This window comes from Chelon labrosus (genome assembly GCF_963514085.1).
Source record: "Chelon labrosus genome assembly, chromosome: 3".
In the NCBI taxonomy this organism is placed as follows: domain Eukaryota; kingdom Metazoa; phylum Chordata; class Actinopteri; order Mugiliformes; family Mugilidae; genus Chelon; species Chelon labrosus.
In genome coordinates this window covers 19,869,305-19,882,293 of record NC_140339.1, presented here as the reverse complement: position 1 = coordinate 19,882,293, position 12,989 = coordinate 19,869,305, and the positions used below count along the sequence as shown (strand labels likewise).

Below are 12,989 nucleotides of genomic sequence, written 5' to 3'. Positions count from 1 at the left end.
CACTACATCAACTTGTTGATGTTCAGAAGTAGTGAGAGGAGGCTGAACTGTAAGTAGTTTAAATTGTACTTGGCTGTGCAGTTTTAAAGTGCTGCAAAGTGTTAAAAGGTCTTTATACGTTGAAAGCATTTAGGCACTTGGACGTATGACAGTTTTTAGAAAGACTGTTCAAACGTTGCCCTTTTCCGACCCACATGTAGGTTAGCTCTTTTATAATCCTACGGGTTTGAGGATATAATGCACGGAAAGGTGTCTTTTGTTGGAAGGAAGCATGATGCTCTTTGCTTAGTTTGGATTTCAGGTTTGGAGGTGGGCTGCGCCGCAAATTAAGACCTCCTCGGGTGACGTGTTTTGCTGTTCACCTTAATGTGTTTCTCTCTGGGATCGCTGGCAGCAACAATAAACAACATTTAATTAGTTTTGTTTGGCATTGGGTAGTATTTTAGACTGGCTTGGGTTTACAGGGTGCCACTGGCAAGCTTACTTGGAATCACTGGATTATTTTCACTTCAGAGTGATGAAAGACAAATTAGAGCTGGGGGTCTTTGAATGATGTACTTCTTGTATGTTGTTTGGATGACACTTTCATTAAGTAAAACTTTAAATAAGAACATTTACGAATATGCACGGAAGAAAAATGACTAGTACATAATTTAGCATGGCTTTTGACATACTTAAAGAGGTTGTTTTATACTATACTTTTTGGCATAAGCACAAGTTTTAAAGCCTTTTTTTAGGTTTAGATACCTTTATATCTAATTTATTGTCAAGTTTTGATTAGGAAAAAAAAAAGAAAAGAAAGAAAATAACATGTATCTAAGCCAAGATTTGTTGTTTCTTGTGCACCTGAACTGGGTACTGAAGATTTTTGAATACCACTGTTTGACAGAAGCCCCAATTCCCAATTTTATCTGGCTGTTTAGCATAGTTTTGTTTCCGAGGCAAACCGGCAGCAGAGGCATGCATAGGACTTGAGCCTTATTTAGAAGGCGATGAGGGACAGAGGGAGGGAAGAACCAACGCAGGCATGCCTACTTTCAGTTATCAAAAGAAAAATAACTCATTTGAGTTCAAGTGCAGCAGCGCATTTCCGTCTGTGTGTGCAACGGTGTAGCTCTTTTGTCTTACCCTCTCACGATTCTACAGACAAGTAGCCCTGACAGAGCTGTGATTTCTCCCCTGCCTCTTTGACACTCTTACCAATACACTCTGCCTTACCTCAGTCCAATCAATAGACTGCTTATCAGAGTCCTCTTTCCTCCCGCCTGTCTTGTGTGTGCATGTGTAGGTGGAGATGGTAAGAGGAGGAGAGAGAGAGGGAACGGGAAAGAAACGATGAGGCTCAGATACGTGAAGAGGGCTACATCGAAATTAGCCAGTGTATCTCTCCTTGAAATAACTTCAGTGTCCTTTCAAATGTAACGTGATGGACAGTCAAATACAACACTTATGTTCTTTATGTTTACTACGAGCATTCTGCTGTGTACCTGTGTGTAGTGTGATCCACATTATAAACAACCATGCAACATTGTCATACCGTTAGAGTTTGCACCGTTGAGACATATGCTTATTTCTTTTCCTGCTCACAGTAAGATGGTAACAGAAGTTGAAGCCAGGTGTTGGTTTGCTCTGCTTGACATAAACCGGTGAAAACAGCTTGCCTGGCCAGTTCATCTACCAGCGCTTCTAAAGGTCACCAATTAACCTGTTGTATCTTTTTGACTTAATTCACACCAAGTCCAAAGAGTAAAAACAACAAGTTGTTGTTTTACGGGGGTTATATTTGGGAATGTGTGTGGGTTATTTGTTTGCACTGGCTTCCTGGACATACCGTTGGTTGCTTGGTGAAGACGGCACATCTTTGAGTTGATGCGGTTTGCATGAGTCATGTTTAATTAAACCAATATACAGTACGTGGTAACTCTAAATGTCACTCCTTTATTTGTCAATCTCTAGATGCTAGAAGGCTAATTAAACACTGTGTTTATCATAGATGAGGCTGGCTTGACAGTTTCCTTCCCATTACCTCTATATGTACATCAACTCGTTGCCTAACTTTCCTGTTTGTTGCGTTTGCACACCATACCCTTGCCCTAATAACACCTCTTCTGTGGCACAGGCTATTAGTACTAGCCTGCTACCTTTCTCAAGGCTTGAAGAACATTATAAATATACAGTCACACAACAAAATTATATATCCACCTACGTCAGCATACTTCTGCATACCACATGCACACACATCTAGATACAGTATATAGCACAGATACTGTGCCCCCTGCTTGTGTATTTGTTTAAGAGACTGGTGGTTGGTTAATGTTCCAATTAGGAGCTGGCTGGGGATCATTAAGAAGATGAATGATTCTCTTACACCTTATAGACCTGAGAGAGAAAGGGAGAAGAAAAAGAGAGAAGGAGACCATTTGGATTAGTTCTCCGTGGCTTGTATAGTCTCATTTTTAACCAGTGACGTATATATTGTACATGCTAATCAAAAATGGTCCATTGTTAAAATCTTTATCAATACTTTCTTTTCTTACAGCCTCGCTCCATCACTTCTCTGCCTTTATTTTTGTCTGACATTATCTCTCTTAGTCATTGCTGTGGTCCCTTTGCTCCACTGCTATGTCAGTATGAAATAAAACAAGCCACTGGACCATCCAGAGTTCAGAGTGTATCGCATATTATCCAGTGGGCTTCACACATCTAATTTTCACTTAAATGTCATCCACGTACAGTATCTGACCATAGAGCTTCACCCTAGTGTATACGATACGCAATGCAATCTTTCTATTTCCTATACAAGTTAAGTGAGTCCATGGCACGCCCATGTTTTTGACTATACAGTGTGGAGCTGGGTAACATTTTGGTTGTCTTACGCCTACCATACTCTGATAGATTTTTAATTTTAAGCTTTAAAATGTTTAGCTTGCTAGCTTTTGTAGACCCTGCATGTATAGCCATGTTGATAAGTGTATAGATATGATAAAGGCGACTGAATCACTAGTTCTCTTGAGTTTATGTAGAGAAAAAAATACGACTGACTGAATTGATTTTGAGCCTTGCTGTGCGCCGTGCTGTTCAGAGTTTGGTCGCCTGGATTTTGTGGAGAAAATCCTCTTTTGTGACGCTGGCAATGAGAAAGCACCTAGATATTTAATAATCTTGGGATAACATTGTATGCTCCTTGCTGGAAAAGTATATTAGTTGGGATAAAGGCGCCAGTTACAATCAGTGACCTTCTCCATCCCTTGTGATTGAAAACAACCCATTACATTTTTGTAAGTGTGCATGGACCAATAATTACTCGTCCACTTGCAGTATCCTAGCAGATAAAGAGGAAGCCCAACATGATTCTTAGGCCAATTACTGATAGATTAACCGTTCACTAACAGTTCCTAATGACCTGTATGTATGTGTGTGTGTGTGTGCGTGCTTGAATGCATGTGTGCGATCTCTTCACAGGCACTCTCAATGTACTTCTGAGAGTGAGAAGCATTGCCTCTGTGGACTCTGTGGTGTGGACAAAGTCTGGTTCTCAGGGCGCCGACTGGAAGAAGGCGTTCTTTGACATCAGCCCCAGTGGACCCTTCCAGGTAAGGGCTGGCGATAATCTTTTTTCACAACGTACTGTACGTACGTTTAGAAACAATAACATAGCACTGAATAAAGTGCAAAACTCTCACACTTCAACCAGTATATGCACTTTAGAATTATTTTACAAAAATTTTTGCCTTCATAGACGAGAGGAGTTGTACTACTGTATGTGCTTAGTAAGTAATGACCCTCGCTCCACCTCTCCAGCCTTACATTGAGCAACTGAGAGACACCGCATGCAGATTTAGTAACTGACCTGCAGGTATGACCCGGTCATCAGTTGAAGCCAAACATGCAGTGTGCTCTGTACTGCCAATGTGATGTTTAAAAGAACTCAACCTCTGAACTGAAATCTGCCTCCAGTGCTTGCATCTTGATTTTCATCACGTGCCAACTCGATTGTCAGGTCTGCTTTAGCTTATTCTGAGGAGAAGAAAACAGGATTCTCTTTTTCTTGTAGTTCCTCTCATCTCTGAGGCATCTCCTCTACAGCAACCATTTCCTCTCTACCGCGTCTTTCCCCGGAGGAAGGCGTCCACCGCAGCCTCGATAGAACGGGGGGGATTTTATACCCTGGTGGCAGTTCCATTGAAATGGGGGAATTGCACAAAGAGTTGAAACTCTGCTTGGAACCTGACGAATCTTTCTAAGTACAGTCTCCACGCTGACATTTAAAGCTCCGAAGAACCACAGAAAGCCATCAGTTTCCCCAAATTTACTCAGAGAATCACTGCCAAATCATGCACGGTGATGCTGGAGTTAACCTAAGGTTCCTCTTTTTTTTTTTCTTGGTCAAGACAAAATATTAGCTAGATTTATTTAGTTTTATTAAAGCAAGTTGGCGACAAGGTTAGATGAAGAACTCAAAGTTCTCAAGGATTTGCCCTTTTAGTGCACCTGTCAGCACACGGGTCATTGCAGCTGATTACATTCTCACAATATATGCAATGTGAGAGTCTGCCCATTGGAATCAATATCGCAAGACATTATTATTTATCAAGCTGTACAAAAAGCAGTACTAATGAAGGTAATGAAAAAATATGATGAAAATAAATTGACCTTAGGGTTTTTATATGAAGGGCCGCTGTGCATTTTCCATTTATTAAATAAATGTGGGTACATCATTTTGACATTTTAGTACTGAGGGGAGTATTGATAAATGAAGGCCTTTTGAGTGAACATTCAGCTCATTTTCTTCTGAATGTCAGCAGCGCCGCTGTCCACCCAGTAACCAGAGAAGTATTCGGATCTCAGGGCTGGATGCAAGGTCTTGCTCTGAAAGATCTAGATGGCGTACACGTGTACAGTAGCTACTCACTGCCACACCCTCCGACTGAAATAAACAGATTAAAAAAATGTTAATAAAAGACACAAACAAAACACTTAATTAATTACACTGATCACCACATATGGCTACCGTATTACAATAGTATAATATAATCACATTGGAGTATGAAACCGGTTTTGATCCAGTCCTGTTTGCCTGCATTACCAGATAAACTTAAGGATTCAAGGAGACAGAGACAATAAAAATGATAAAAAATAGAATAAAATTAGCTACATAAGTATAAAATAGCAATATAGAAAATCTAGACCGTAAAAACAGTATAAACACTATAGCAAACACTATAGTAATCAGTAGTCAGCACTTCCTGTAAGCATTTCAAATTAAAAGCACCTATACATTTCTTTCATTCATTCATTCATTTCTTGTAAACGCTTGTCCTTTGGAGCCTATCCAGTCCCAGCTGTCATTGGGCAGCAAGTGGCAGGGTACACGCTGGACTGGAGAGACAGACAACCATTCACACTCACACCTAAAGCCAATTTAGAATCACCAATGAACCTAACAAGCATGTCTTTGGACGATGGGAGGAAGCCGGAGTACCATGTTACCATGTAACATGCAAGCTCTGCACAGAAAGGCCCCAGTCGGCTGATGGATCTGTCAATTTAATGCGTCCTTTCATTTCTTAAAATGACTTTTATTGTGAAACATATGCAGGGATGTGATATGCAACAATAGCCATATACATGTATAGGATGACTTTAGAATTAGGATCTGAAGTCTTATTCAAAATGGCATGATTATATTGCTCACTTTTTCAAATTAAAGCAGTGGAACTGTATATTTTGCTCATTAGTACATAGTGCTACAGAAACAAGTTTACCAGTTAACCACCTGCATTAAGTGGTTATTTGTGTAAAATGCGTCATAGACCTGGTTTTTACCTGACCACAAATATTTTTTTGAAGAGATTTAGCAATGATGAAACTGACGTATATTTATTTTCACTCAAAAAGGTGTATATATGAAGAAAGAAACATGTAGTATCCAATCAGTTTTCTGTAATGACCAAGAAGAAGTGCATATGGTCTTTGTCGAGAGTTCGGCTTTCTTAATCACATTCATGTATGAGAAGCAGCAGGTCGAACTAAAACTGTCTTAAAATGCAACTTTGCGAGTTAAAGACCTAGCACAAAGGGCACATGCTTTGAGCTGTACAGTCATTTCCGTCAGTTAACTGTGCACATTCAGTCAATAGTGGAAGAAAATAGTCATAGAGACGTGAAAGAAGAAACGCCTGTGTTTGAGCGCTGTCTGTTGATACACTACTGAGGTCCCTTTGGCTCCTTGGCAGCTGTGCTTGCAGTTAACGCTTCCCTGTTGGCATGTGTAAACTAGATGACTCAGTCCTCCTTTCTGACTGGACATGATGCCTCCTCCCTCCCTCCCTCACTTTCCCACCCGTTCTTTCTCTGTGTGTCTATTTGTGAGTGTGTGTGTCTGTGTCTGCCTCGGTAACTTTATAAAGGTGAGCAGAGGAGAAAAAAGGGAGGGCAAAAATGAAGATGATTTTGTTTTGACTCTATCCTCCCGTGTGTGTTTCTCGATCTCTTTTTATTTTTTTTTTATTTTCTTTCTCTATACTTATCACTCTCTCTGGCCCAGTGCTGGGACAGGGGAACCAACTTGGTCGATTCTTGCCATGGTCCGCTTCACACTCTCCTGCCTCAAGGCTGATGACTAATGGCTCTAAAATCAACAAACTCAGGAAAGAGTCTTCAGCTATCCGTGTCTTCATACCCCCACACGCACTCCCTGCATTTATCCGTCTACATTCTTTTTACACACAAATAAAATTGCTTGCATAAACACTGTGTTAGATTCGGATATATGCACACACACAGATAAACTATTTTTCACACACACACACCAGTCTCCTATCCCCTCCAGCAATTAGCTATGACAGGTCAATTAACGGGCTTATTTATGAGCAGGGGATGCCTGCTAGTTGTGTTGTAATGATTCCAGATACTCTCTGTACGTGCATGGGGGAAATTGAATTCATGATGAATGTGGGCTGAGGGCCTTAGCTGGGGGCTGCATTTGCTCTTCATTAACTGTGCCTTTGCAACACCATGTTTCTTTCACCATTAGAGGGAAAATTAAGTCTGAAACAGTGGGCATGGTGTATGTTTCAAGGCTCCTCTCTGATGCCGGACAGCACCACAGCCTTTATCATATTTGCATGTTAACAAGTGCCTGAGACAAAAGTTTTAAACTGCGGCACACATTCCCAGTGTACAGTATAATCCTTTTGTCCTCCTGTGGCTAATTTGAAGCTCTTAACCTTTAAACACCCGCCTCCAGCCACTTCAAGTAAACCAGAATTAATCATATATTAACATCATACGGTTTGTAAACTTTTGAGTGTATTAGCAAATACAAAGAAACAAAACTGCATTTGTGCTTTTTATGAATAGTTTGCGATCATTTATATAGGTATATATAGCAAGCTTGTGGTTATGGCTCCCATTGGGCACTGCTCCACTGCTTCGCGGGCGAGCGTGGATGGACAGATACGGCACTCCCGGAATTTTTGTAGAAGTCATTCAGCCAAAGCAGTTCTGTCTCTGGACAAACAAAGACTTTAGAAGTCATGGCAGCTCTTTCCTTTTCCCCAGCCACAACAGCTAGAGGCCGACCTTTTCCGGGAGTGCTCGTTTTTGACATCTTTTCTTTGTCCTTCAGAATTACTCGCGCTCTTATCGGCGAGGCAGTTCAGGAATGTCACATGAGATCCCGTGATCAACACCTGCTGCGACTGTTAATCAGGCATGTCTTTACTGTTGAGTCATTCACGTACAATATGAAAAATGTTCCGCCTCAATGGTTCCATTATTCTCTGCCATTAAATGAGCTGATTCATGAATGACAAAAATAATGTCCTTATCATCAGGTAGGCCAGATCTCCATCTGCAGAGCTCTTGTCATCAAACCCCCTTTAATTTATAATGAAAACATTTGTCTGCACTAGACTTGTAACCAGCTGGCGCACCATGTGTTAGTTTGAAAACAAGCTATTATAGCAGGCTTTGTCCTAACTTGAGTCTCTATTAGTTCATAATAACATACTAAAAATGTGCTTACGATGTCAGACAACTGCTGGCATGTGACATCTCATTTAGAAACCTTCGTGTCATGATCAGTCCTCTAAAATTTTAAGGGAAGGTTAATCAGATAAATTAATTAGACAGAGTGTAATAGGAGAGTGAAAGAGATCCATGCATTAAAGTATTGACCAGTCACAATTTGTGGCCCACTCTTTTTGTGTCCACTATGCCACAATGCAACTCTAATTATGACCCAAACTGCATACAAAATCCCATCCCGCAAACACCATGTCCAACTTTTTATTCTGATTATTTTCTGCTTTATTAGCCGCCATACTGGCGTTTAAAGACAAGTGTCTAAGATGGGAAACAGTGGCCTCCTTGTCCAGTGAGAACCAAGGCAAAATTCACGTTAATGACCAACTGGGAAAAGAAAAAAATTCATAAACCATCAAAAGTCTGAAAATATTAAGCCAAAGAGATTGACATGGAACAAAGACATATCAACATAAGTGCACAGTCACCACGCAAACACGTGCACACACTCTACCACAGAGGCAGAACACAGGGATAGCCCTATCCGTTCCGCAACAAGAGGGAATGAGCCATGTGATTTTGTGTTTATGCCATCAATAAAGCACTTAATGCAGCTTAAATATTCATACCACCATTTGTTTCGTGACTCGGGCAAAGGTAGCTGAGGCAGGATGGATGAATGCACGCGAGAGAGGGGTTGTCTCCTTGGCAACTGATGGTTGCCTTGTGTAATGCTGTTTCCTCTTGCCTCTCCTTTCTGTGTGTGCACTTGCTCATGTGCTCACGTGCACCATTTGCCCACTCCATCACACGGGTTAGGGATATGAGTGTGACTTCCATCACATTTGTGTGTGTCCTTGCTCATGCATGACCCGGGAACTTGTTGACTCCATTAGGAAATTGTAGCGGTTCTCAATCATGCTCCAACGAGGTCGGCGGTTATCACACTGTGGTGATACACTTTTACCCCCGTGAAACTTCCACAGCTTCCGCAACTTAAAGCCACGCTTAACCTGTGTAGTACAAAGTCAGAAATGTACCTTGAAATATTTATGCAATGCTGAGTAAAACATCTCAGAATTCAGTAAGTTTATTTTTTTGTGTAATTATTTGAAGTTTCGGCACATGATTTATTTGCAGTTAATCCACTGAGCTGTCATGCATTTGCAAACAGTATTGTTTTTTACCTTTACAACAACTTTAACAGATTTAACGGATTCCGTTCTTCGGTACACCTCTCTGCTCCGCTCGTACATGCGAACCACTGCTGGGTAACAAAATAGAGTTGTTAAATAATGTAGGAAGCATGCAGCCTTGATCCCAGCTCCAGCAAGAGGAGATGAGCTGATAAACATACTTGTTTCTCTCTCTCATACTTTTCCTCATTTCTTTAGACTTTCTGTTACGTGTCAAGCTCTCCAAGGGCCTGATGAAATGAAATATGAACCCCATACGCGTCGGTCTCTGTTCTTCTGACTTGATTTCAGCTTAATGCCTCTGTTACCATGAAGGCTGGATTAGCAATTGGACAACAGGGTCCAAAAGCTCCAGAGTCACTCCATGTCACATTTGAGAGATCTTGAACCAAAATCTAGTTTTAAAACCCAAATAATTTAGGTTTATAATGTGCTTGTCTGCTTCAAGTTTTACTTAAGAACATATTCAAGTAGGCCTATTTATGAGACAGGAACTCAGGCATGGTCACATTATTCCAACGCAGAACTTCCACAGAAGTACTATTTCCAATAATAAAAATAAGCGTCATGGTCAATTATACCAAACCCTTATTTTCTACCCGATTGCCCAGCATAATAAATGTTAGGAAATACTTTAAGTGTCCATCATTTTTAACATATTCTTGCTTTCAAATACTTATGATATGATTTAATAATATTATCATATCATATGATTAACTAGGGCGGCACAGTGTTGTGGTGGTTAGCACTGTTGCCTCACAGCAAGAAGGTTCCGGGTTTGAATCCATGGGCCTTTCTGTGTGGAGTTTCCATGTTCTCCCTGTGTCTGCATGGGTTCTCTCCAGGTACTACGGCTTCCTCCCACAAGACATGCTGGTTAGGTTCAGTGGTGATTCTAAATTGGCCGTAGGTGTGCATGAGAGTGTGAATCGTTGTCTGTCTCTCTGTGTTAGCCCTGAGATAGACTGGCGACCTGTCCAGGGTGTACCCCCGCCTCTCGCCCGATGACAGCTGGGATGGGCTCCAGCAGACCCCGCGACCCTTCACAGGAACAAGCAGTTACAGAAGAAGATGAAGATGATTAACCACTTAAAGAAATATAAATTACTTTTCCATTAACCAATTCATTGATGGTCAACTAGATTGTGGGGTGCAAATAATAATGTACAGATGGGGTCAACAACAAATTTTCACCCACTACCACCCTAGGGGGTCAGTCTAGCCCTCCAAGTTGCTGTTGTTCCTCCAACATTGCTGTCTTCCCCCACTCTCATCCTCTCTCACCGTCTGTCTCTGGAGAGTGCTGGTTTCCTCACAATCGATATTAATGATTGAGCTGTCTGTTGTTGACAGTGGGAATTACCTGACACAATTGGTGCCGTTAAGCTGGTGTTTAGCTTCTTTTCTACAAGTTGAAATTGTGAAGAATGACTCTGTTAAGTTTATTTTGCCGATTGCCATCGTCTTGACTGCTCGGTAAGCTCAGGGCAGCGGCGTGTACAAAGGAGGAAGCGACCGCTAAAGGTGATGTGTGCATTGTTTGTTGTTTATTTTTGGCAGTATCTGGGCATTGCTGTGCTTCACAAGGATATGATGCAAGGACTGGCAGCCTTTGGCAACTTTATCCAAACAGAGTCCGTTTTTATTTTCAGTGCAAAATAAGTCTGCTCCAAGTACTGGTCAGGTGCATTTGTTGTTTAAAGACTCTAAGTTTATGCAACTTGAGGGAAAGCAAACTTGCAAATGGATGAGGAACTGACTCTCACAGCTTTTTTCTTATAAAGACTTCCCATATTTTGACTTCAGCCTGCAGTTTTATGTTTGCCTCTCAGATGGAGATCATATTGTTTTATTGTACTTCTTTTGTTTCAGTGTCGTTGCTGTCCTTTAGTTTTTCTATTCAGTTTGGTCTCTCTCTCTGTTGAGTGTCTCTAGTATACATTTTTCCACAGCAGACGTCTTAAATACTCACAGTGGGGAAAGCACAGGTGTGATCACGATGGCTGCGTTCCAATTAGGGGGACATCCTGCTTTTGTTCATTCTGGTTCAGTGTTATTATTTACTGGGATGCTTAGTGGAGCACTGCTTATCCCCCTTGTTTCCCTCTTGGATTTCAGTCCCATCCTCTCTACATATGTTATCTCACTGTGTCTAACTCTTAAGATCTTCAGAGAAGTTGTGATGTCGGATAAATGTTAATATCAGTTACAAAAAAAAATAATATTTCCCATTGCTAATTAAAACAGAGTGGGATCAGTTTAGTTCTGAAGAGGCTTGTGAATCTGCTGAACTGTAGACTGTAGTACTATCTATGTCTGTTCCTGTCACTTTGCATTTAAGTGTTAATTCTTCTTCTCTACAGAAGAAACCATTAATCTGTTTAATAAAGAAAATTAAAGCGTATTGGCCGCGTTTAGTCCATTATCATGTCAGATTTTCCCTCTGAGCAACATTTATATTATTTTCCAGTTCACTTGAACTCCAAGTGGTGGCTGTTGAAGTAGATGTTATTTGTTTCCGCATGAGTGCAGGAGCGGCTGCATATTGGCGCTCGTTTAATTCCCGCTTCGTGTTAGGAGCATGTCCGTGGAGAACACAAACTTTCTAGCCCCGCGCACAGCTCACTGACTGCGCACACCGCAGGCCTTTGAGGTGCTGCCACTCGTCTCCGCATTTCTTCTTTGTGCTCCATCCAACAAAAGTAATGATGTCTGTGAGAACAGCTTTCCTTCCTGCTTCTCTAAAGCAAGCAGCAGCGGCGGCGGCAGCAGCTCAGCCATTGGCTAGCATTTTATAACAAGGCTTTTATTGTAAACAGTGGCAGAGCTAACCGATAAGAAAGCATTAGAATTTAAATTGTTTACAGCCTGCTGGCCATGATTATTACTGGCTGAGTATATCCAAGTCATAAATTCGTGTAATGTGAACTTTCATTTTAGGAGCTTTGCTGCTCTTTATTCGGAGACATTACATAAAAACTCTGATGATGGCCACATACATAAAAAACTCTTCATATTTGTATAATAATTGCTCCCTTTTATTGTGTTTGTGTCACCTCAGAAAGCTTGCAATCACATTACTCTGAATTGATCTTGATGCATGTTGTTCATTGTTACCAACAGGATACAGAGATAATGTGTAAACACAAAATCAATGGAGTAACAAGACAAGGTAACATGTTGTAGCAGATTATTTGTGTTCCCACTCACCCCTCTGCGGATTACCTAGAGGCCATCTGTGCTCCTCGCAGTGTCTCGATACCTGGGGGGCTTGTTGGAAACCAGGCCAACCCACATTCATGTGCCTCACACTACACCATCTTCTTTCTGTGCTGGTATTTCAAAGCCGTGTCTGCACGTCTCTCTCTCTCACACACATGGCCGTGTCCCCTCTGGTATGTGGATAGCACATCAATGGGAACATTAAAGGTTACAAGCCTCGACAAAACGACACACTCACAACTCCGGCCTGACACTTTACTGTACACCCTTTGATCCTGCAGTCACACATACACACGTCTGTTTAAGTCAGGGTTCTTCTCACCCACTCCCTGCGTCACACACTGCGCAGCGTCGTGACGAGACCTGGGAATTGAGAGGTTTCTACCCAGCTTCTCAAAAGGTGATTTTTGTAGTTCATCTTTCTGAAACAGAGTGAGGCCATTTTGGAGTATTTGGTTAATGGTAAATGTCAAAGTTAAATATCACATGCATTATACAGTATATAACAAGAGCCTTTTAGGGCCCATGACCCCATTTTTACAT

At 41.3% G+C, this 12,989-nt stretch overlaps 1 protein-coding gene across 1 annotated transcript in view; it reads left to right on the top strand.

Moving 5' to 3' along the window:
- The window catches only part of mdga1 (MAM domain containing glycosylphosphatidylinositol anchor 1), a gene marked incomplete at its 3' end in the record, with an annotated part of 163,346 nt that overhangs the window by 141,945 nt on the left and 8,412 nt on the right, over positions 1-12,989 (top strand). The window contains exon 16 of the mRNA XM_084541498.1: positions 3,463-3,593. Coding sequence (XP_084397624.1) covers positions 3,463-3,593 — 131 coding nt within the window. The remainder of the gene's footprint in view (positions 1-3,462; positions 3,594-12,989) is intronic.